We start from the raw sequence: 24,040 nt of genomic DNA on the forward strand, positions 1-24,040 counted from the left end.
ACAATATAACGTTACAGCAATCATAATGCAAACATTCGGAGAAAAAAACCTGCATAAATTACGACAAAAACGAGATATTCTAAACGTAAAACAAGAAATATGTTATTGACAAGAGACGCGGATCATCTACATTTAAATAAAGCTTTACAAGCGGTGTTTCCGTAATGTACCGTAAACCACTCAATAAGCGCGCATCTGAACCTAAACGGCGGCTGGCTTGACCGTGTATTTTCAAACCGCGGCTGGCTTGACCGCAGTGCTGGCTTGACCGTGTATTTTCAAACCGCGGCTGGCTTGACCGCAGTAGTGTACGTGGGTTATAATTGAATATATTTTTGTGTCCGTATATTAAATGTCTTTGAAATGAAAAGGAAATTGTAGGCATCACATTAGTGAGCTGACTGCCTAGACAGCGTTTTGGCCACGATAGTGATTTGACTAACTGTTACATGGACAGCATTTCGGGCATCAAAGTAAGCTGACTACCTTAGACAGCATTTTGGCCATGCATCATAGTGAGCTGACTTAGTAGACAGCATTTGGGGTATCATGGTGAGCTGATTACGTAGACGGCATTTTAGAACATCTGAGCTGACTACCTCAGTATTTTGTGCACCACAGTAGTGAGTTGACTAACTAGACATCATTTTGGCCATCATAGTGAGTTGACTACTTGGACAGCATTTTGGGCATCGTAGTGAGCTGACCACCTAGACAGCATTTTTGACCATTCAAGCTGACTACCTAGGGCATCACAGTGAGTTGACTAACTAGACAGCATTTTGGGCATTATAGTAAGCTAAGTAGACAGCATTTGGGCATCATAATGAGCTGACTATTCAGACAGCATTTTAGAGCATCTGAGCTGCCTACTTGGAGCAACATAGTGAACTGACTAACTAGACAGCATTTTGGGGACCACAGTTGGGATTTGACTACCTAGACAGACAGCATTTTTGTGCTTCATAGTGAGCTGACTGCCTAAACAGTCTTTTGGGACATCTGCACCTAGACAGCATTTTAGACCATCCAAGCTGACTACCTAGGGCATCACAGTGAGTTGACTAACTAGACAGCATTTTGTGCATTATAGTAAGCTAAGTAGACAGCATTTGGGCATCATAATGAGCTGACTATTCAGACAGCATTTTAGAGCATCTGAGCTGCCTACTTGGAGCAACATAGTGAACTGACTAACTAGACAGCATTTTGGGGACCACAGTTGGGATTTGACTACCTAGACAGACAGCATTTTTGTGCTTCATAGTGAGCTGACTGCCTAAACAGTCTTTTGGGACATCTGCACCTAGACAGCATTTTAGACCATCCAAGCTGACTACCTAGGGCATCACAGTGAGTTGACTAACTAGACAGCATTTTGTGCATTATAGTAAGCTAAGTAGACAGCATTTGGGCTTCATAATGAGCTGACTATTCCGACAGCATTTTAGAGCATCTGAGCTGCCTACTTAGAGCAACATAGTGAACTGACTAACTAGACAGCCTTTTAGACATGATAATTAGCTGACCAATCTAAGTTTTTAAGAAACAGTGTAATATGCATTTAGTTAAAACACTATTTGTTCATGTATTTAAACTGTGATTTTTCTTCTTTGCTACAAAGGTCTCATCTGGACTGGGAATATTTAAAGACACAATCCTGCTCGACAAGAAACTTTTGTCATGTCTGTTGTAGTAATAAAAAGTAAGTTGTGACTCAACCATCTGCTGTTTACAAATGTATAAATCACACATATTATAACCACTTATCTCCTGTCTCAGATTTAGCCGGCGTGGCAGTCCGCGGGCCCGGCGATGGCATGGAGACTGACAAGCCGGTGGTGGCCCATGAGAATTCTGTGGACTCCCCGCTCTTAAAGATCGCCACACCGAAGCACAGTCCACGGGTTTCTGCAGCGTCACCTCAGTCTCCAGGAGTCCTACACCTTGGAAAGGTTACCAGAGAGGCGTGCACAGAGGTGGAGGTCGTGCGGATTGTGGTTCCCAGGGCCGCTATCAGCCGGAGCAGTCGTGCGGGGCTAAGCGCTGAGGCTAAGGGGGAAGATAAAGGATCACCACAGCATGCAGATGAGCGCCCACCCTCTCCAGAGCCCCTGGATTACAGGAGCGCCCTGGAGAAACTCCAGAACTCAGAGCGTCGTCTCTTACAGGACAAAGAAGGTCTATCCAATCAGCTGCGAGTCCAGACGGAGGTGTGACCACGCCCCCTTTAGTCTCTTAATATTGCTTTGTATTTATATAGTTTGTGTGTATTGTATCCGGATGTGCCGGTTCATGTTGTCTGTGTCGAATCTGTCCGCAGGTGAACCGCGAGCTGAAGAAGCTGCTGGTGGCGTCTGTGGGCGATGATCTGCAGTATCACTTTGAGCGTTTGGCACGAGAGAAGAACCAGCTGATCCTGGAGAACGAGGTTCTTGGACGGAACCTGGCACAAACGGCCGAGCAGCTGGAGCGCATGAGCATTCAGTGCGATGTCTGGAGGAGCAAGTTCCTCGCCAGCCGGTGAGTCCTACTGACCTGAAGTTAAAGTCCCCGTGAACCGGAAGTTGCGATCGTTTTTACATCCGTATTTTGACGCATTTCTGAATTTTGAATGAGAACAAATAGTGGGCGTGGCTTGGTTTTCACTGCGATTTGATTGGATGTATAAAAACAGCCAGAGCATTTTGAAATGGAACTGGCAGCAGACTGACAGTTGAAGGGGAGGAGTTAACGGATGCTCCGTTCAAGCAATCTAACAACTCATTTGAGATAGATAGTCACTAGAGGGCGGAAGTTCATTTTCAGATTTTAACTGATTTATTTTACTTTAAAAAGAAATTTGACCCACATTGATAAACTATTTACAATAAGCTCTGCAATATTTCATGAAAAAATAGGAATTGTAATTTTAATTTGACTGGGACTTTAAGCAAGGAAAAATTTATATTTAGTCATTTAGCAGACGCTTTTATCCAAAGCGATTTAAAAATGAGGTAAACAATAGAAGCAATTGGAACAACACAAGGACAACAAAATGCATAATTGCAAGAAAAACTGGTCTCATATAACCCAGCACAGTATACAGAGCTATAAATTGCTTTGTAAATGTCTTTGTTCTGTTGAAAGAAGATATTTTGAAGAATGTAGGACAGCAAGCAGTTCTGGGGCACTTTTGACTGGTAGTCAATGGTGGCCAAGAACCATTCTTCCAAATATCTTTCTCTGTGTTCATCAGAACAAAGAAATTTATAAAAATTGTGAACAACTCGACGGTGTTTAAATAATGACCGAATTTTAATTTTTGGGTCAACTGTCCCTTTAAGCTTTCTCTACTGAATTAGAAACGAATTCGATCACCTTATGGATTTGGATGTGTGTCTGTATTTTGTGTTTGTAGCGTGATGGCAGAAGAACTGACCAACGCCAGATCAGCTCTACACCGTCAGACCAGAGATGCTCAATGTGCCATTCAGGATCTACTAAGAGAAAGAGAGGAGTTCTCCAGAGATATGATGCAAACACACAGGTAACACAAACACGCGGTTGTTCTGTGTGAATTCATCAGCGTCACTGTAGCGATGAAATAAAGATCGTGTTGTGTGTGTTAGATCACTGGAGCAGCTGATGGTGTCGCTGCAGTGGGGTCGACAGCAGACTTACTATCCCAGCGCGCAGCCCCTCAGCACCGGCGAGCTGACCGCCGCCAACCGCAAGCTCGCACATGCCATCAACGCACATCTGCTGGGTAACGTAAACGACAACAGAGTAAAGAAGAGCCAGAGCCCGGAGATCTGCACCACACCGGCCGAGAAGATGGCCGAGAAGGTCCCGTACTGTTACCGGAACATTTTATTTTAAAAAAATGTAGTCTCATCTAGAGATTAATGAGGCTTCTGTTCTCTTTCACCTCTTCAGGTTCTCCGCAGCCTGGATCCAACAACCTGCACAGAAAAGGATGCCGACACATCCACATCTGATCCTGTGCATTCTCCTTTCCTGCCCAGTAAGAAAAGCATCGGACGCTTCCACCCGTACACCCGCTACGAGAACATCACATTCAACTGCTGCGAACGATGTAACGGAGAACTCGTCGTGCTCTAGACGTCTCGTTCTGTGCTCGGGATAACACGTCTCGTGTACAATCTAGTTTTACAAATAAGCAGAAAAATCTCAGATCAACTGTGATTGACATGGTGTCAAAGGTTTTCTTCTGACTTTGGTTTCCTGTTGTTTTTACCAATACTGACCATAGATATGGTGAGTAAGGTCATTCAGAGTGTTTTTTGTTTTTATTCATTCTGAGCTCCGAATCTCCACCGTGCATCACACAGCGAGAACCGCACGCTGACTTTCTCCACAGAGATACCAAAGAAAATCTCACAGGAAACTTCTCAACAGATTTATCTGTGAGGCTTTGATTTGCAGAGACCTGAGCGTCTGTCCGTGATCGTGGTTTCATATCATTTCCTTCCTTTAAATGTCAAGGATTAATGATGACACTGAGGAAACTTCAGACGAGCTGGAGAGATTTATCTAATGCAATCATTCTGCAAACACACATGACACTTTTTCTAACGGAACGCAAGCAGAACATCAGATTGTTGTGCAAATCTCATTATATAAATATAAAAATGGTCCATATGACTCGTACAGTGTAATTTAATCGCAAATGTACCTGCGTGTTTCATAATTGAGTTAAAAGATGAGATTTAAAGGGATAGTTCACCCAAAAAATAAAGACTCTTTCATCGTTTACTCACTTATTCTGCAAAAGAAGCCAAAACCACATTTGTGAAATGATCTTCTCTTGTTTTTTTCACAGAAGAATCATATGCAGGTTTTGAACAACATGAGGGTGAATAAAGAATGACAGAATGTTTATTTTTTGGTGTGAACTATCTCAAGTTACTGATAAGGTTAATAAGGACTTCTGTTCCTCACAGAGCTGTCATACGACTACAGAAGACTAAATGACCTGTTGATGGTGCTGCTGATGGTAGTTTTGTAGTTTAAAATGCATGTTGAGATTCAGATGATGTGTTGTCATTAGCAACAATGTGACTGTTTATAGGTTTGTTTTGTATTTGAACACGACCGGATGTATTTATAATGCAGTGTTTGTAAAATATAATATCAGGTAATGATTCACATGGGGTGGATGCAGTGAATTCAGTCTGAACTGGAGTTACGGTTTATTTGGAGTATTAGTGGCTTTTAAACATTTCAGTAATGTTTGCTCTGTAAAATATTTTTAATATTTTCTCTCCCTTGTAAAATGAACAAAATAAATATTTTTCAAAATATATATTTTTTCTCATATTGTCAAGCTGTGAAAATTACACGGGCATTAGTTTATCCAAAAATAAAAAAGTTTTTATTATTGGCTTCTTTTTAAATGTCCAAAATTGACGAGCAGGTCTACTGTATACATTTCTGTTATTACACACGACTCAATTTGTGGCATGATCAAAATGTTTTTTCATATACAGTATATCTTACAAAACGTAACATGTTTCTTTGTTTTGAAAAAAGAAAATCACAAGTTCATTTTGTCACATTTGTCCCATTTTTCTCGAAATCAAATAGCTGTAAAGGATAAAAATACATATTTATACATAGTGATAGAAATTATTAATTGCATTTTAATTGTTGTAAAGATGATCCCTGGAACAGCTGATGTTTAACATTACATTACAGTTCTGTGATAATTTGAATTAAGCTTAAATATATGAACATTTGAAACAAAGCATCTGAACACATTATTTATTTCTATTGAACACAATAAGTACATAACAGTATTAATGATTTAAAAACAGTATTACTCATTATCCACCCACCAGTTCCTCCTCTCTTTGTTAATTTTCTGTCCGTCCGTTTTATTTCTCATCACCGTCTGACCTTTACTGGCATCACTGGACACACGGACAGATTCTTTACAGCTATAATCACTCGATGGCCTTCTCCGTTTACTCACAAATATTCTGTCTCTTTCTCTCTCCCTGTTTTCATCTCCGTTCACCAGCGTCCTATATCTCGGCTGTGCGCTTCTGTGCTGACAAAAGCCACTGTGTTTCCTTTTAGGCACAAACTCTAAAGCTTTCTGCCAACTCCCTGTTTCTTTAATGGTGGTCAGAATGCGGATCATCTGATCCAGGGTCAAGTTCTTCGCACCCGAGTCCCAGTCCAGGTATTCGTCGAGAGGAAGGCGAGCGGTGGCCAGTCTGAGGCGTTTCGCGTTGGCCAAAGACACACCTGTATGTATTGAGCGGTCCACCATGGCACCCACGACATACACTTTACTGTGATCAAAGCGATGCAGGACATTTGGAGAATCGGCCGTGAGGTAGACGATGCTCTCGTGAGGAAACATCTCCACGTGTTGGCGAGCTGTGGCTGTGATGAACAGACGTTCCCAGGTCTCCGTTCCGTAGCGTTTAAGGAGTTCTTTGTAATAGGTTCCGTTGGGCTGCAGGTTACAGAAATGCAGGTGAAAGGGGTCGCCGGATCTACGGTTCCATCCCTCCGTCTCCATCAGCTGTGAAACCGTGTTTTCTATCTCTCTCCGTGTCATGTGCTGATCGTAGCTCATGTCATACACCAACGGCTGTCCGAAGCGCATGGTCTGCGCCCCCCTCCAGTTTAGAAGTGTGTCCATAGAGCGGCTCCAGAACCTCAACAGGAATGTGTTCTTCAGGGCATCTCCAACATCTTTTTCACATTCATCATCAACCTCCGCTTTCTTCTCCAATTTCTTTTCTTCCTTCTTCTCCTTCTTGGCGACCTTGTGCCGTTCCTTGATGGCCAAGAACTTGAGGAACTTCTTTTTAGCGGACTTCGTGGTCAGTCCAGAGAGATGCTCCAGCTGCTCATCTGTGATGTTCTTCGGGACCATCTTTCCAGCGTGATGCCACATCTCCACCAGCTCTCGATTGGCGTCCATCAGAGACGGCTCTGCCTCGGCGCGTGGAGTTAAATTCTCCTCGCCGTTTCTCTCCTCATGCAGCGCCTGAGATTTCATCATGGATTTCCAGATATCCAGATCAAGCTTTTCAGCAGGAACACTGTCTGCTTCATCTTTCCGGAAGCTCCAGCTGGTGCTGATGGGTCGAGTTAAGACATGTGCAGAAGAAACAGAGCCGGCCACCAGAAATCTGAAACACACCACATGTTTCCTAAAAACAGTCTGAAATGGGGCAGAGGTGTATCTCCATCGTGCAGCCCGTGAACAAAACCTTTGAAGCATCATCACTGACGTCTTTCCAAAATTACACAACTGTTTTCTGTAGTGTCAGTGCATCGTGTCACGAGTAAGGGATGCCTGTAAAAGAAAAAGTAGAGATCAAATGTTATTCATTTACATTACAGGCGAGACTGGGACTAGTTGCCACAGTTTACATTACTCAGAATATTACCATTCCTGTAAAAGCACAAACCCTAAATTTATTCAGATCATTGCAGAATGTATACAAATTATTACCTGCAAAATAACCATTTTAAACCAACACTCCCAGAGCTAAAGAAAAAAGCGAAACCGTACAATTACATACGTTACATTTCTGTGACAACTTGCCCCGGTCTCTTCTACGTCTGACAATAATACCCATTTATAAATAAATACCACTCAACTGTATGTTCACTCAGAATTCATTGTTGATCCCTCAAAAGGACACACGCCGCATGCTGTCATTGCGATCGCCGGTGTGCAACAACAAAATGTACCGTGCAGAAACCTAAATTCACCACATTTTAATGCATTCGTAAAAAACATGTAAACTTTAAAAAATATGTAGTGCACATAAACATAAATATTTAAATAGTGTATTAGTGTTATGTAAGATAAATAATAGCGACAAAGCACATTTATTTGTATCCATACATACGTTTTTTGTTTCTGCTCGGATGATATATAGTGTGACGCCTCACAACAGTAAACATCTACCGGAGTGCATAGACACGCTGCAGATATTCATTTAAATGTGTATGAATTGAGTTAAATCGCCATGAGTTTTTTTCTTCCTAAACTGTCGTGTAAGAAAGATGTGGATGAGGCGATTAAGACAGTCGCCGAGAAAGTTTTAGTGCTGCGATTCGGCAGAGACGAAGATTCGGTGTGTCTACAGCTCGATGAGATCGTGAGTCTGATCAGATTTTATTCAACTTGGAGTGTCACAAGATTCCTATTATTAATAACGGTGATTATTAGTATCGTGTTAATACAACAATATTTACTACTCATAAAAAAAATTGAGTCTATTATACTATTTAAAATGATATTTTGCTGATTTATCGACTAACTTACTTGACATAAAAACAACATTAAATGACATAAAATTATGCAAACAACATATTTTTACCATTAACATTTCATAATAAAACCATGTGTTTATACCTGTTATTGTGTCATTTCTTTTGGTAACTTTAGTTTATTTACATTTGTTAAATGCATTATCACTACAGAGGTATTTGATGCACAGCGAACTAACAGCAAATAAGGAGCACTTGCACAAGTTAACAATTAAATTATATTGTGCAGTGTTTGTATTTGTTACAATTTGTTTACTAACAAGAACTATCTTATTGTAAAGGATTACCAGCATATTTTGTTTATACAATTTTATCTTATGTCTGCTGTTCTAAAATGTATTCTGTAAAATTCTAAGTGCCAAAGTGCAATAACATCTAATTAAATCGTGCTAGTATTTATAGAAGTATATAATTTCAAATCATCTTTACCTTGGTTATGTTTTTATTAGGGCTGTCAAACGATTAATCACGATTAATCGCATCCAGAATAAAAGTTTGGGTTTACATACTGTATGTCTGTGTACTGCGCATATTCATTTTGTATTTATAAAAACATACGCATTTATTTAAGAAAAAATAAAATATTAATATTAATAAACATTTACATATCATTAAAATTATTGGCAAATATAAAGAAATGTTAACATTTTCTATAATATACTGTACATGTTTGTGTACATGTATGTGTTTATTAATACAAAATTAATATGCACAGTACACAGACATACATTATGTAAACAAACACAGACATTTATTCTAGATGCGATTTATCACGATTAATCGTTTGACAGCCCTAGTTTTTACGTGTTTTTGTAAATAAATAAAAGCTTTAAGTCCTGACAGTAGTTTATTTTAAGTATTGTGTGTAATGCATTTGAGTATCTGTTCTTTGGCAGCTGTCAAAAACCGCTCATGATTTGAGTAACATGGCCAGTATTTATCTGGTGGATGTGGACCGAGTGCCCGTTTACAAGCGATACTTTGACATCAGCTTTATTCCCTCGACTGTCTTTTTCTTCAATGGCCAACATATGAAAGTTGATTATGGGTAAGTACAAATAAATATTCGCTAATTTTCATTACTCCATAATTCGATAATTTGCCGGGTAAGCACTGTTGTTTCTTGAGGCATTGCAATTGTAGTTTCCATTCGTTCTTGTAATACATCATTACCCTTTGATCCAGATATCAACAGTAACAGAATGTTTTTTCCGCTGAAAGGTACAAACACAGCATCTGTGGTTAAAGTGTAAAGATTAAACTCTGCTTAAACCAGAAATCATTTCCGTTGAAACTTAGTTCACCCAAAAACGAAAATTCTGTCATCAGTTACTCTCGTCTTCCCATGACTCCTGTAGTATTTCTATGCCCTACTAGTAGTCAGCAGGTAAATGGGGGATGAGATCTGTTTGGTTACTGACATTCTTTCAAATTTCTTCCGTTTGTATCATTCGACTCAGACTTTTATTTACCTCCACGCAGATCGCCAGATCATACCAAGTTTGTTGGAAGCTTTAAAAGCAAACAGGACTTCATGGATCTGATTGAAGTGATCTATCGAGGTGCCATGAGAGGAAAGCTGATCGTTCACAGCCCAATCGACCCGAGAAACATTCCCAAATACGATCTGCTTTACCACGACATCTAGCATTGAATTTCACTCCCAGCACAGATCAGTCAAGAGTCTAGATAATAAGACTAGTTAAAGGGATAGTTCACCTAAACATTTAAATCCGACTCTCTTGGAGTCTTTCATTTTCTGGTGAACTGTCCCTTTAAAGTGAGTTTTAGTTCCTGCATCAGTAAAACCGATGAAGAGTTTCCTGTGGAAACGATTTATTCTCTCTTGTTTTTCATTTTTGTATGATGTTTTTGAAATAAAGGTCATATTGGTTATACACCGAACAGTTTTAAGTGTGATGAAATACGCAAATTCAGGGTAATTTAACTTTAACCATAAACTACCGAAGGACTGTGTTGACTGGTTAACATAGATCATTGATTCCTTTCCAAAAACAAAGTATTTTTAGTATTTGCACTGTGATAATGGATTACAAAGGCAAACATTTTTCTGTAGATTGATCGTTCACAATTCGATCAGGAATGTGCATTAAATAAATAGATTTCGAACATTCTGATGCAAATTCTTTTATTTCATGAACTCAGTCCAGAAGGTCAATAAGTAGGTGAATTGTTATTTCGGTCAGTGACGTGACTCTTGCTTCTCGTGATGATTTCAAAAGGAACCGGTGGGGCTTTGGGTTTCATTATCTTGGTGAAGAAACGAAACACAGACTCCATACAGAGCGCAGGCACAGAGTCGTGGCATTGCGTGCCCGCTGATAACTGCGGGCAACCTGCCTTCAGTGACCCTACAGACCGATTCAGTGGTTTTGTGCTGAGTATCCAAGACCTCGAGTGAGATTTCAGCCAATCACGACCGGCTTTGCCCAATGGCTGATGCCACAAGCTATGAGATGAGTCCAGGAAAGCCACTGCCTTCACTCGATCCTGAACCTCCTTCAGCCAGTTGCAAAGCAGATCTACAAAAGCCAGTCCGCCATAGCCGTGAGCTACAACAAAGACGTGCTCAGCGAAGCTTTTGGAAATCAAACGGTCCCAGACTAACTGCACGTGCCGTTCCAGGGGTTGACCACCTTCGTTGGGATTCATGAGGATAACTGCGCGCGATTCCAGCGCAGCCCAGCGCAGGTATGGAATCTGACTGCCTAGCTCCAGTCCTTCGTGTGCCACGATCTTCCAGCTCCACACACCACATCTCATGGATCCCCAGTCCTGGATCAGAACCACGAGGCTCCCGGGATGCTCCAGCGCTCCTGGACTCAAAAATACAAAACTCTCCTCCTCGAGATAAAACCTGATGAGATTAAACTTTTCTTCTAGGAGGTTGTACACTTGTCGAGTGATGTAATGACACAAGGCTTGATGTTGTCTTTCAGTTTCCCTGACATCATCTAGTTTGAAAGGAAACCTGTAGGGTTCATAGGTTTCTCTGTGTCGCAGGTAGCCTTCCTCATTGAAAGAGTACGGAAAGTCAGTTCTATTATAGCTCGGCTCAGAGCCCCTCAACATCATTCGTGATCTGCAAAAAATACATTTCATCATTTATCAATGATCGCATTTCAATAAATTTGTTCTAAACTACAAATTCTTTGCTTTTACAAAGCAAATTCAACAGCAGTAGACACAAACACATTACCTAAGAACACTTTAGCATCTGAGAACTACATAAAGTGTCTTGCATGTGTTTTACTCTTGAGATGTCTAAATAATTGCAGATCATGTGACAGGTGATGCTAATTGTATTGAAGGTGTGGCTTCAGATGTATTTTATACTGCCCATTTCAGTAAAGAAGTATATAGGAAAAAATTGTACTGTGGACCATATTAACACATTCTATGTTTAATTAAACATGAACTAAGTTGGTTTAAATACATCTGTTTATTTGTCAAAATGTAGAGTGATCATGTTAGTATTTAAGTTGATATCATAATAAATGTATTCCTTATTTTGTTAAGGGTACACGTGTTCTGCGATATGGTATAAACTAAAGCGCAATAAAAATGCATTACAAAGATCAAATTGATAGAAAACGAGTGTTGTTTTAATGGATCAAACACGCGGAACTGAAGAACTAGAGCTTGTAGTTCCACCGGCGGGATCTGAGCGACGCACCGGATCAAACATGGCAGCGACCTTGTGCAATGCATGAGATTCTGATGTAAATTATAATAATAAAAAGAAACGAATGTTGATATGGTAGATCTTTGCCTTGCTTATTAAACTGTATGTCTAGTCATGTTGTCAAAAGTAAGGTACGTGTTTTTCGGGATCGCTCGGACATCAAACCTGACAGGTAGTTAAAGAAATTATTTATTTATTTATTTATTATATAACACTATAGAAATATCATGGTAAAAATACTTAAACATTAAACACAACTTTGCTGATTCAATATGTATCCATAGATTTTTTTTTTGTAGTTAAACCATGGTTCAAAAATGCGGTTATAAAATGGTCAATTCTAGTCCTTGATTTTCATTGGTTGAGCTGAGTTCTTATCCGCAAATACCCCGATTAATAACTGCTGACCGCATTACATAGCCTGAGTATAACTCTATTTACTTAAATTTGATGATTATTTTATGAAACTTGCTACGCATTTGGAATAACCCGTTTTATAAAAGCAATAATCCCCAAGAAGCAGTGGATTTTACAACTGCTTCTTGGGGCTTATTGCTTTATTACACTTACTGTAATGAAACAAAAAAAGTTAATTTTTTGTACCGAAATGAGTATACTTTTAATTATTAATCATATTTTAAACCTGTTAAACAAGTGTTTATGATTTGCATACATTTATTAAAGGGGTCATATGACAGGGCTAAAACGATTTTTATGGTTTGTTTTAGATGTAATGCAATGTGTTTACACGATTTAAGGTTCAAAAACGCTGTATTTTCCACATACCATGCATGTTTGTGTCTCCTCTTTGCCCCGCCTCTCTGAAACGCGCAGATTTTTTACAAAGCTCATGGCTCTGAAAAGCGAGGTGTGCTATGATTGGCCAGTTAACCAGTGCGTAGTGATAGGTGGAATACTGCAAGCGTGTGACAGAAATGTAACGCCTCTTACCATATTTGGAACATCAGGTTCCTCTTCAATTGTACTGACAGGTACGCCCACCTTACTTGCGTATACATTTGGGTGGTCTTAGTCAAATCAGACCACCAACTGATGTAGATTTGTGGGGGTGTGGTTACACGAGGCGTTTCAGGCAGGTCTGGGTGAGCATTCGCTTTTAGATAGAATGCATCTTTTGTGCCGACACTTTCATTTTTGCAATTTTACGTGTCTAATACATGCATGGGCAACTTATAACACACCAAAGACACAGAAAAACATGTATTCGCGCCATATGACCCCTTTAAAACCAGTTTCTTTCTTCCCAGATGTCTTGCAGAGCAACTTGAAGGTTCTTTCAGCGGGGTTGAGGACTTATGAAGTACCACCAGACTTCAGTGGTATTTACAGTTTTTATTATAGTTAATAATTTATAGTGAGTAAATATAACTTACTGGTCACTATTGTTGTAGTTCTTACGAGTATTTCACCGGTTAAGCAAGGTCAAGTACTCTCAGGCTGATTTGTGTTTCACGTCACGCTGTATGCTGACAGTGTTAAATATAATTTATCACAGCATGGCTGTGGGTTTCTCAAGCACTTTCAGAATTGTTCCAAATTTTCTGTGTTCTCAAGAGCTAATGGGCTTTTTCTGGGTTATAATAAAACTGTACATTCCAGTTAGAATGTAATGTTTTCCTTTCCTTTGCAGATGTGGTTTTACCAGACAGGCCTAAACTTAAGTTCCTCAATAAGGTCCCAAACTTTAAAAAAGCAAAGAAGGAGATGAAAAGGCTGCGCGACATCCAGGGACCAGCCAAAGCGGCGAACACATTCGTCAAAGGAGAATTTGGCATTGTGGTCAGTGTTCTCTTTTATCCTCAGACAGTTAGTAAACCTTTTACCCTCATTCCTGCAGCAGGTGATTTTATCAAAGGTGACTTCGACATGAGAAAAGCAACATCAGAGGTCTTGAAGTATGACATTTAATAATTGTTGCCGGAAAGGTTGTTTGTAAAACTAAAGGCAAAACTATGTTGTTTCGAATTTATATCTCCTCACCTCAACATTGTGTTGATTCTAGGCTATGGGTGGAGGATACCTGCACTGGGGTCACATGGAGATGATTAGACTGACCATTAACCGCCGCATGGATCCTCACACCACATTCGCTCGCTGGCGCATCAATGCGCCATACAAGCCCATCACCCGTAAAGGGCTCGGTCAGCGTATGGGTGGAGGAAAAGGGGCCATCGACCACTACCTTACTCCGGTGAAATGCGGCCGGTTGATAGTAGAGGTCGGAGGTCGCATCGAGCTGGCAGAAGTGGAGCCGGTGCTTACTGAGGTGGCCAAAAAGCTTCCCTTTCCAGCCAAGGTTTGTTCATGAGCCGTCTTACATAACTGACTTCCGCTTTCTGCGTCTGTATAATGATCTTCCCTTCAAAACAGATGGTGCAATAAAAGTCTTGTGTAACTTCATATGTTATTTGTAAAATGTTTAACTACTCGAGGTTCAAACCACATGTAAAAACAAGGTTTCAATCTATAAGTAAAGTTTATGCTGTGTATACAGGACTGTGTATTGTAGTTTCTTTTTAAAATCTGTTAAACACTGTACTACTAATAAATATGAATATGATTTTGTTTCACTTTTTTTTTTACAGCATATCGATATGATGGATTTAGATCAGTTAACGATGACAGAATTGTCATTTTGGGGTCGTCTTATGTTTACCACATCATATATGTTGCCATTGTCCTGCATTATTCCTGTTTATTTCTGCAGGTGGTGAGCAAAGAAAGTCTGGCAGCATTACAGCAGGAACAGGCAGAGAAAGAGTCCAACAACCAGAACCCCTGGACATTTCACAGGATAGCACAGTCCAACATGCTGGGCATTCGCAAAGTCCTCAGCCCGTTTGACCTCCACAATCACGGACGCTACACTGGGAAGTTTTTCAACCCAGGAAGAGTGTAGTTTGTTTCTGAGATGAACATCACACCGCTTCAGATCTACTTTTCTCAGCACATAGCTGAGGAGGAACTCTCTTTTCAAGCTATTTGGAGCGGATGTGGTGTATTCAGAATGTTTCTTTTGATGGAAAATTGATTACACTTGCATTTGTGTGGTCTGTTGTTTGTGTATCAGATACCAGCAGATGAAGATGCAGGTTTGATAAAGGTGTCAAACAGGAAAGATGGTCTACCAAATGCTTTTCCAGTTTAACAGGAAACAAGAGTTTGTTGCACGGTTATTAAACACAGGGTTTCATATTTATTACAATGTGTAATAGAAATAAATTTGGTTTCCTGTGTTGTTTGGATTTAATTGTCTTTTTTGGATGTGCACAGTGTGCAGTAAAGGAAGCTGTATTTGTAATTGCACAAATCCCTAATTCAGCAGTATGGCGCCACTGATATTTCAAGTATGTACATGACATCAGTACATATGTACTGTAAATGAAGAGTTTGGTTTCAAAATGAGATAACTCCGTTTTATTTATTTTTTGAATTTTTTTATTAATTCAAAAATCATGTTTTTTTATAATGTTATGTTTTATTGTGTTAGTTAGCTGTATTTTTTGAGTTATGGCTTAAATCAAAACAAACCAACTGCAGTTTGATTGATATTCATTGGAATGCGCAATAAAAACGATTTAAAAATAAATAAAACCGTGTTATCTCATTTTGGAACCAAACCACAGTAATTTTTCGCGGCCATATCATACATTTACTTCATTTAATTTAACATGTAAAGTGAAAACAATGTAGCGTTTTTGCCGTCAAAATATCCATCTTGTTTATTAAGAGTCATGCGCATTGTTTCCATTATTTTGTTCATGCGGCGATGCGCAGACACGCATATGAAGTCTGCTCTCGCGATAATGTTACTCCACAGCGCATGCGCAGTTCACTTCCCGTTTTGAATCGTTAGGCGCGAGTCTAATACGTTCGGAAAACAAACAGTGAGGTAATAAATGTCACACATAGGTTTGCGTTTGTATTAATGTATACTTTATGATCTGTTTTTAGTCATTTTATGATTGTACTGAGTTGGTCGTGTCGTCTGTCGAAAACTTGTTGCATCGCGTCGTTTGCCTATATTTGGAATTTGTCCTTGTTTTTCCCTTCCCTTACAAATCGAATTATTAATAATTAAGTTATTTTTCGTAAGTCTCTCGTCTCGTTACACAAAACGTAACGCTACCGTAACCGACGGTGCAAAACTGCTGTTTCTAAGATGTTTAGCAGATGCTTTTACACGGCAGATGTTTTCCAGATCTTTAGCAGACGTAACTTACCTGTGCTAGCTGGGTCAGTACTTGGTGTTAGGTCTCTCTTAAAAGTTTTAAAGCACGATTTTCCATAGTCAGGTAAATGTTACTTTCAGAACTGGCACATCCATAACGGTCCATATTTCACATAAAAAAATCCCTAATTTTAAATAGGAAACGTGTACAGACTGATACTTTTCTAATATCTGGACCTATCAACAGGGGTTTAGGCAAATGTAAACCCATGGCTCAATATGGCGATGTTAATGTTATGTTATGTGCTTAATATTATTTGTGTTTAATGCAGTTTTGGCACATTGAAGGTCAAAATGAAGACATCTCGAGGGTCCGGAAGGGCCTCAACACAGGGCCCCAGAAGAGCCGCAGAGAGGAAGACAAATGTAAGATCTCAAGTAAGACCGTAACCTTTTCTGACCGGAATAAATATGTTTATTTATGAACCGTCAAATATTACAAATGACAGCCTTCCAGAAGACTGATTGAAAATTATAGTCGAGAGTTATCTGGCAATGGTGATTACTTACCGAGTTTGTCGGATGCATTCAGTGTTACCTTATAATTAAAACATAACAGTAATGAATGTCAAAATAAAGCAAAACAGTTGTTCTATGTGTGCCATTATAATCATGAGATTAAATTTGCGGTGTAATATGATTTAAACTTTTCAGAAGTCTAAGCCCAGTGCCGCAGACTCGCACCCTGGACAGTCTCAGAAGAACGGAGGTAAGTTGTGAAACTGGGATCTGTCTGTACTTGAGACTTATTGTGTAAGTGAAGGTTGTTCTGAAACTCATCGTGGTCGTGACTTCTCAAAACATTGCCACATAAACGATTTGTTCACCTGAAAACGTTTTCTCATTTTCACCCTCTGTGGCGTATTTCTGTGCCTTTTTGCCTTCTGTGACGCACACAACCAGATGTTGAGCAGAACATCTTTTGAGAGTTTGTTTCTCTCTTTATCTTTCTGGTAAAACCTCAGCCGTGGCCAGAAATACCAAAAGTCAGCAATCATGGAAGCCGCTGACAAAATCTTCTCTTCTGGCTCTTGAGAACATGCTGGGTTTGTCTTTTCTGTGAGTAGTGTTGTCTTATTTGCAAAGCTATGGTAAGATTGCCTTTCCTCAACATCGTCGTGGTCTGATTTGAGTCTTTCTTCATGTCTTTGTCTCAGATCTGTTCTGACATTGAAAAACAAAGATAAAGAGGAATCACAGAAGCATCTCAACCTTCTCAAAAACCAGTAAGATAAAACAAATGCCTCCCCGGGGTTCCTATGGCCATGAAAAAATATCAGAGAATTCAAAATCGAAGGGCAAACTACAGTCTTCTTACAGAAAGTCAAATCTTGTTTTCACACATAGAGGTGGAGTTTTAATCTTAGTTCTTTACATATTAAACTAATTTAGTATACTATAATGTCCAAGAGTTGGTTAGAAAGCCGTCATAATCTGCAGAAATCTTTATGATTATTATAAACAACAAACATCATTGGGTCAAACGTCATAGGAATCCTGTTCTCTACATTCTCCCAAACAACAATCTTATGAGTTTTAAACATTAGATGTGTCAGTTATCTGTTTGTGTTTAGGTTTCTGGCTCAGTGTGCACAGCTTTCTGTTCCTCCCAGAAAATATGGAGACATCATAAACGTTTCCTATCAATTCAAAGCCGAGAGCAAGAAGTCTGAGCAGAGCAAGAAGACGCTCGAGGCTCTAGAGGTGACCGACAAACAGAACGAATCGATGTCATCATTTGTTCATGAAATAAAACTATTATGTTTAAAACTATTATGTATGTTTAGGAAAACACGCGCTCGATTGTTGGCACTCTCGAGGAGATGGAAGTAAAGATGGACCGTTTGGAAGAGAAATGTCGGATTTTGAGGAGCAGAATAGAGGAGGAAGAGGAAAACGCTCAAGAGGTTCGAGTCTTGCTTGCAACTTCACCTTCTAGTGTTTTGATGGCACAGAACGAGTTTTACTTGATCAGCGTTGCTTTTAATTCTCTTTCAGATTCTTCAGCTACCAAATCAGACGGTCCTGCGCCTTCCTGTTTTACCGCCTCGTCCAGCCAATGAGCCGTCACTACAGGTATAGTTCACCCCATAAGTCACAATCAAACGAGCGAATCTGGTGACGTCTGTCAAAAACATGTCCGGTTTATACATCATTGTGAAATGAAAGGAAATAATGCTAGTTTTGTAGTTAACGGGTATGTTCTCAGACAGACAACTTGTGGTTCTTTGGCAGTAAGTGTGTTTGTTTTCACAGGCTGCACATGACAAGAGGTTTTTACACCTTTGCCACCACATCTTCACAGTGGTATGGCACTCTAGTGCTCTATAATGTGAACAGAATTATGAAAACAAGTTGAGCATAAGAAACTAGTTTTGACCTTTTTAAGGAACAATAACATAATTGAACAGTCTTGGTGCAAAGCTTCCAGGAAACACTGTTTCGACATTCAACAACAGTGCCGTTTTTGGAAGGGTTGTGCAAGTCATCTTCAATATTGCTTTTGTTATTCGGATCGTATTTGAAATTTCTTTGTCACATTTTTTCAGGAATGTGACAAATGTTAATAAAAAAAGTCACTGGCGTGTCATTTTTTTAAATGAATTGCAGTGGTTTAACATGGTTTAAATTGAATTTTAAGAACAATAATCTACACAATCTACAATTATTGACATTAACTAACATTAACACAGATTAAAGGCGGGGTGTCTGATTTCCGAATTACGCTTGTTTAGACAAAGTCGGGCCGAGTACCAAAACAACCTTGTAGCCAATCAGCAGTAAGGTGCACAGGACGGCCATTAGTCGAGCCGAGCGCTGACGAAAGCGAAAGATGGGGGTAGGGGTGTGTCTGTCTTGGTGATTTGAACATCAACAACGGCTAAGAAAATTTGGACACCCCGCCTTTAATAATAAAAACTGTATTACTGTATTACAAACTGTGTTGTTCATTGTTAGTTCATGTTAGCTATTGCAGTAATTATGTTAACAAATACAACCTTATTGTAAACAGTTTAAAATATTTAATTGTCAGATGTGTGAGACAAAATGTAAATGTTGCATCCTGTTTGTGATTGGTTCTTTAGGAGCACATGATGAAGATGGTAGCCAATCCCAGCGCACTGGTCAAAGCTCTTCAGACAGATCTAGTCGTGGAGGATGTGAGGACGTTCCTGACTCTTGCACACAAGCAGGTGGATGCAGTGCAGACAAATAGAAACACACTCCTGGACTAATGTCACGTGACCTTACAACCACAGGACAGACTCGCACACCATTCAGAAGATTTTTATTTTTTTCACGACAACAGCAGTTGTTTAACAAAATAATTGCTTATTTATTTCAAAATGACTCATTGTGTAACAGCACCTTACAAACATGACATTTACCGGATGTGAGTTCTTAACTCTTATCTAATCTAATCTGTGTGACATGCCTTAGTTGGGCAGTTCACATGCTTGCTTGTTTTTATATGTGATCTGCCGATTAAAGCTTTGGAAAGTATTGAAAGTGTTTCACCGTACTTTAAAGTCCGCATACCTACTTCCACAGATATCAGACAACATTCCTGCGGCTTTCTTAATACTGAATCTGAGAACTTCACTGTTCTGTAGAATGTCTTTGATTAGTTGTTGAGTTTTTTTCAACGCAAAGGCAACACGATGGTGTCGCGATTCATTTGAATAATAATAAAAACATGTTCCAAATCCTTTCATGTCTTTAATATATAAAGGTCCATTGAGAATAAAGGCCTCTTATGTTGCTCCATGATCGCTAACATTGTTTTTATTAACGTTTCGTATCGGCAAGGCAACAATCTGATCACAGGAAAGCACTTTTTGCTTTGAAACTTGTAGCGTGAGATTCACGATCTCTCCCTCTAAATCTGAGAGTCTTTTCTTCGCAAGGATTTTCTTCGCAAAGAATCCGAAAATTCATCGTTGAAAACTCGCTCGAACGTAGAGAGAAGGGATTCGCGCACGGTGCGGCTCAATCCACGTGCCGCGAACACATACAGGATGGGGTTGAGCGCGCTCTTTATGTAAACCAGAAACAGCGCCACGTACGCACCTCCGATCGCTCCTTTGTAGAGCTGCGATCGTTTGGGTGAAACAGCCCTCATGAAGCGACAGGTAAAGTATGGCACCCAGCAGGTGAGAAAGAGGATCATGGTGAGGAGAAGCACTCGGTAGAGTCGGGTAAGCCGCTGGGACGTGTAACTCAGTCCGGTCGAAGAGGTGGGAGAAGTCGGCGCCACAACGCCGCACTCCGTCTTTTTCGCGCAAAACAGCACTGCGATGTTACAGGACAGAAAGATCACCAGAGGTAGCAAGAAGCCTGCAATGTTCTCCACTGCAATCAAGGCCTTTCCGGAACCCTCGTCGCTTTCTATGCAGTTGGTGTGATTGTGATCAACATAGAGTTTGGCTGTACTTATGTAGGGAGTGGCCAAAACTGCCGCTAGCACCCAGATTAAGGTGCAGACTAGCCGCACGACCCATCGTGGGCGTCTCAGTCGAGCCCAGACAGGTCTGAGCAGACACAAGCAGCGCTCCACCGCTACGGCGCACAGCAGGAATGCGCTTGCGTACAGTCCGAGACAGCGCAAGTAGATGACCACCTTGCACGTGGGTTCCCCCAGTGTCCAGCTGAAGTTATGCGCCAGGTAGGATAGCATCAGCGGCGTGCGTAGCAACAGAACCAAATCGGCAAAAGCCAGGTTTACTACGTAGGTCCGGAAGCTGCCGGCACCTTGCGTCTCGCCAGCCGTTCCCTGGCTCCGACAGCGAACCCGTATCCCCAAAGCCCAGACCACCAGACCGTTTAGAAACACACCCACCACGAAGATTAGAACGGTCACAATCATCTGCAGAATCCGCATGGCCTCGCCGGGGTAGACGGTGGGCTCGGTGAGGTTGGAGGTGATGTTCATCATTGCTTTGAAGGATGCTAATTCTCTGTGGAAATGAGAAAGTGGATATGGCATTTAAACACACTCAGTCCATCAGTTCTAGTAATATTTACTAACACACCTATTCTTGCAAAATGTGGCCAAATGACGGAAAGGAAGTGGTGTACCATTTCCTCTTTCACAAGTATTTTGAAACGAGAACAATTCTTTCTATGAAATAAACTTGATAGATTATAATTTTACCATTCTATACAGATATTTTTGCGCACCGCAGTAGGCTTGAATACTCATTGGGAGGGTTCATTTATTTCTTGGCAGTGGGCCTGTCTGAACAACCACACTTGGGGTTTTGGCCACTTGAAAGCAGAAAGTGTGCAAGTCTTGCGGTCTGTGCAAGTTTGAGACATGGCAAAGCTCCAAAGTGCCAATGAAGCAAGCTAAACCACACTTCGGAGCGGTATTCCAAGCTAAGTATCCCTTAGCATGCATCATGTCCAGATTTTCACGTGTCTTGAAATTGCGAGGTGTCAGTAATGATTTTCATTGTTTTAAAAGAAATAATAAACTCAACATGTTGCCCTTTTTATTGATGCAAACCAACGTTGCCAACATGTGTCATGCTATATATCTTGAAAGTATCGAAAATCAAAAGATGCAAATGTGTAAGCTTGCTTTTTCACCACTATCCGTGTGTCCCATTGGGTAATCAAAAGTTGAGCGTGGGTATTCGGGCATGCCCTATGGTTTTAATGTCCTTCATTTATTCACATTCATGTCACACTTCACTCTTCTGTGGAACACAAAAAACACTGTTGTTTGGTTACCAATGTCCTTCAGAAGAAAGTCATGCAGATTTGGAATGACATGAGGTTGAATGATAAAAGAATTTTCATTTTTGGGTGAACTTAAACTTCCTGTACACTTAAAAGTAAAAATGACGTAGAACCTTTTTTTGGGGTTTCCAAAGACGCTTTCAGTCCTTAAAATAACCACGTTCTCACCTTTTCTGTAGAAATCTGAAGAACCGTTTTGCACTACAGAACAGAAATGTTTTGTCGTAATAATGGTTCATACAGCCCGACAAAAAAACGTTTAGGAATTTTACAGATATTCAATCTGATTCGACTTTCCATGTGTAAAACCCTTTCACCCCTAAAGTGGTAGTTCACCCAAAAATTAAAAAGTCGTTAACCATTTATTCACCCTCATGTCGTTGCCAATCTGTATGACTTCTGCAGCACACAATTGTATGAACTTCCATTGTATGAACACAAAACAGAGACATCTTTTGTGTTCCACAAAAGAGTCATGTACAGGTTTTAAACCACATGACATTTTATTTTTAGGGTGAACTTGCCTTTCAATCCAACCATTGCTGGTGCAAAAGCAGATTGCACTGAAATATCCGGATGAGATTACATGAATTCATGCGTATTATTCAACATTTTATTACACATATTAACATTTGTGTTTGCTAAATCCAGCATCACTATTACCCAAACCTGTACCGATTTGAACCAACTCCATTGTTTTTCACCCTTTAGCCAAAATGTCTGTGATGTGAATGATACAGTTGATTTGTGTTTAATGTTTAAAGATGTATTAAAGATGCCTGACCTGCATAAACAGTAGATGAATGGCATATTGACTGTAAAAATCCATTATGTCTCTTTAGCAATGCATCAATGCTTTGTGAGTTTTTCATATGGTTAAACAATTTAGTTTCAGTATTACAACATACACGAGAAGCGAATGACAGTAAATTGATGCCTTGCATGTCCCATTGAATGAGAAACTCAGGAATGCTAAACTCCTGATGCCGCACGTTCTCCTTCCCTTCACAACCTGTTTACACACATCCACACTGCGTGTCTGGTATGTGAACACACCTTAAACACGGCTCACCTAGAAAAAACCTTCACTGCGTAACAGCGTTTCAACGGGGAGTTTCAAGCTTTAGTTCTCTAAGAAACAGTTTCTCTTCAGATCTCATAGTTTGATGGGGTTGGAAGGAGCAGATCTTACCTTCTGAGGACGTTTGGACGGCGTGTGCAGAGATGTTTGACAGGAGACTGATGTTGGTTGAACTGATCGATAGGAGGGAGTGTGTTGTGCGTGAAGTCAGCAGGGGAGTGTTTTCACCCACGTTGTGTGTGTGTGTTTCATGTCGATTGCAACATAAGTAGTCACTTTTATTATCTGTCGTAATGAAACTATAGTGCTCAGATACAAGACACTGATTTGCAAGATTTGAGCAGAGATTATGATGCGATACTGTTTAGAAGCTTGACTGAAATGTTTCTCGTGGACGAATAACGAAAAACAGCCAAAAAGAGCTTAGTTGTAAAATCTTTCAACACTGTTTGTTAATGAGCATCTCGGGGTGAGACCTCAAAAAGCTGCTTGATAAAAAAGGAGAACATATATATATACAGTATATATATATATATATATTACAAATTTAAGGTAAAGGGTGACTACACTGAAGATACTAAAATATGACAGTTTTGAGTTTTTGATTGTTAATAAGTCCCAAAGTTGGATTTTTGTAATATTTTAGTTTTTATAGTCCGTTTCAGTGGCAACAACATAAACGTTATGTGGCCCAAACTTAAAGGGATACTTTACTGAAAAATGAAAAGTGAGTGAGATCTGACATTCTTCCAAATTTCTTCCTGTGTGTTCAGCAAAACAAAGACATTTTTACAGGTTTGGAACAATCTAAGGGTGAGTAAATGATGACAGAATTTTCGTTTTTTGGTGAAGTATCCCTTTAACTTCAGGTAGACCTCTGCAAAGAGTCAACAACTTTTAAGTAGTGTTGATATAATTTAATACAATTACTATACAAGAAAATATTAAT

General features: G+C 39.9%; 7 protein-coding genes across 13 annotated transcripts in view; 4 read left to right on the forward strand and 3 right to left on the reverse strand.

The window, feature by feature from the left end:
- Positions 1–5,296, forward strand: part of blzf1 (basic leucine zipper nuclear factor 1) — a 15,239-nt gene extending 9,943 nt beyond the window's left edge. The window contains exons 2-7 of the mRNA XM_057331714.1: positions 1,625–1,705; positions 1,783–2,213; positions 2,324–2,523; positions 3,401–3,529; positions 3,612–3,828; positions 3,919–5,296. Of these exons, the coding sequence (XP_057187697.1) occupies positions 1,684–1,705; positions 1,783–2,213; positions 2,324–2,523; positions 3,401–3,529; positions 3,612–3,828; positions 3,919–4,104 (1,185 nt within the window). The 5' untranslated portion in view covers positions 1,625–1,683 and the 3' untranslated portion in view covers positions 4,105–5,296. The remainder of the gene's footprint in view (positions 1–1,624; positions 1,706–1,782; positions 2,214–2,323; positions 2,524–3,400; positions 3,530–3,611; positions 3,829–3,918) is intronic.
- A 92-nt stretch (positions 5,297–5,388) lies between these two features.
- trmt10c (tRNA methyltransferase 10C, mitochondrial RNase P subunit) lies at positions 5,389–7,707 on the reverse strand. Of its 2 annotated transcripts, none has more exons than XM_057331713.1 (2): positions 7,481–7,605; positions 5,389–7,321 (listed from the first exon to the last, which is right to left on the reverse strand). In XM_057331713.1, exon 2 carries the CDS (start codon positions 7,247–7,249, stop codon positions 5,822–5,824), a length of 1,428 nt encoding a protein of 475 aa, XP_057187696.1. In that variant the 5' UTR covers positions 7,250–7,321; positions 7,481–7,605; the 3' UTR covers positions 5,389–5,821. The 2 variants fall into 2 exon arrangements, with proteins under 2 accessions (XP_057187696.1, XP_057187695.1); XM_057331712.1 differs by lacking the exon at positions 7,481–7,605 and adding an exon at positions 7,630–7,707 and having other exon boundaries at positions 5,390–7,321.
- A 211-nt stretch (positions 7,708–7,918) lies between these two features.
- Positions 7,919–10,233, forward strand: txnl4b (thioredoxin-like 4B). Its single transcript, XM_057332147.1, has 3 exons — positions 7,919–8,135; positions 9,204–9,355; positions 9,790–10,233. The coding sequence occupies exons 1-3, from the start codon at positions 8,004–8,006 to the stop codon at positions 9,953–9,955; spliced, it is 450 nt and encodes a 149-aa protein (XP_057188130.1). The 5' UTR covers positions 7,919–8,003; the 3' UTR covers positions 9,956–10,233.
- Positions 10,234–10,408: 175 nt separating this feature from the next.
- si:ch73-41e3.7 (uncharacterized protein LOC572312 homolog) lies at positions 10,409–16,364 on the reverse strand. 2 transcript variants are annotated; one of them, XM_057332141.1, is made up of 2 exons: positions 16,258–16,364; positions 10,409–11,410 (listed from the first exon to the last, which is right to left on the reverse strand). In XM_057332141.1, exon 2 carries the CDS (start codon positions 11,401–11,403, stop codon positions 10,483–10,485), a length of 921 nt encoding a protein of 306 aa, XP_057188124.1. In that variant the 5' UTR covers positions 11,404–11,410; positions 16,258–16,364; the 3' UTR covers positions 10,409–10,482. The 2 variants fall into 2 exon arrangements, with proteins under 2 accessions (XP_057188124.1, XP_057188123.1); XM_057332140.1 differs by lacking the exon at positions 16,258–16,364 and adding an exon at positions 12,800–13,272.
- On the forward strand, positions 12,002–15,248 carry mrpl16 (mitochondrial ribosomal protein L16). Its single transcript, XM_057332146.1, has 5 exons — positions 12,002–12,185; positions 13,282–13,353; positions 13,665–13,813; positions 14,037–14,330; positions 14,742–15,248. The coding sequence occupies exons 1-5, from the start codon at positions 12,128–12,130 to the stop codon at positions 14,931–14,933; spliced, it is 765 nt and encodes a 254-aa protein (XP_057188129.1). The 5' UTR covers positions 12,002–12,127; the 3' UTR covers positions 14,934–15,248.
- Positions 15,316–19,504, forward strand: cenpq (centromere protein Q). Of its 4 annotated transcripts, none has more exons than XM_057332143.1 (9): positions 15,316–15,381; positions 16,538–16,643; positions 16,920–16,974; positions 17,231–17,324; positions 17,423–17,491; positions 17,840–17,969; positions 18,053–18,172; positions 18,264–18,341; positions 19,352–19,504. In XM_057332143.1, exons 2-9 carry the CDS (start codon positions 16,560–16,562, stop codon positions 19,499–19,501), a joined length of 780 nt encoding a protein of 259 aa, XP_057188126.1. In that variant the 5' UTR covers positions 15,316–15,381; positions 16,538–16,559; the 3' UTR covers positions 19,502–19,504. The 4 variants fall into 4 exon arrangements, with proteins under 4 accessions (XP_057188126.1, XP_057188128.1, XP_057188127.1 ...); XM_057332145.1 differs by having other exon boundaries at positions 16,538–16,631; XM_057332144.1 differs by lacking the exon at positions 15,316–15,381 and adding an exon at positions 15,847–15,926 and having other exon boundaries at positions 16,538–16,631.
- A 35-nt stretch (positions 19,505–19,539) lies between these two features.
- On the reverse strand, positions 19,540–23,568 carry LOC130553272 (C3a anaphylatoxin chemotactic receptor). Of its 2 annotated transcripts, none has more exons than XM_057332139.1 (2): positions 23,203–23,568; positions 19,540–21,223 (listed from the first exon to the last, which is right to left on the reverse strand). In XM_057332139.1, exon 2 carries the CDS (start codon positions 21,199–21,201, stop codon positions 20,146–20,148), a length of 1,056 nt encoding a protein of 351 aa, XP_057188122.1. In that variant the 5' UTR covers positions 21,202–21,223; positions 23,203–23,568; the 3' UTR covers positions 19,540–20,145. The 2 variants fall into 2 exon arrangements, with proteins under 2 accessions (XP_057188122.1, XP_057188121.1); XM_057332138.1 differs by lacking the exon at positions 23,203–23,568 and adding an exon at positions 22,795–23,174.
- Between the last annotated feature and the right edge of the window lie 472 nt (positions 23,569–24,040).

This window comes from Triplophysa rosa, linkage group LG4, assembly GCF_024868665.1.
Source record: "Triplophysa rosa linkage group LG4, Trosa_1v2, whole genome shotgun sequence".
In the NCBI taxonomy this organism is placed as follows: Eukaryota; Metazoa; Chordata; class Actinopteri; order Cypriniformes; family Nemacheilidae; genus Triplophysa; species Triplophysa rosa.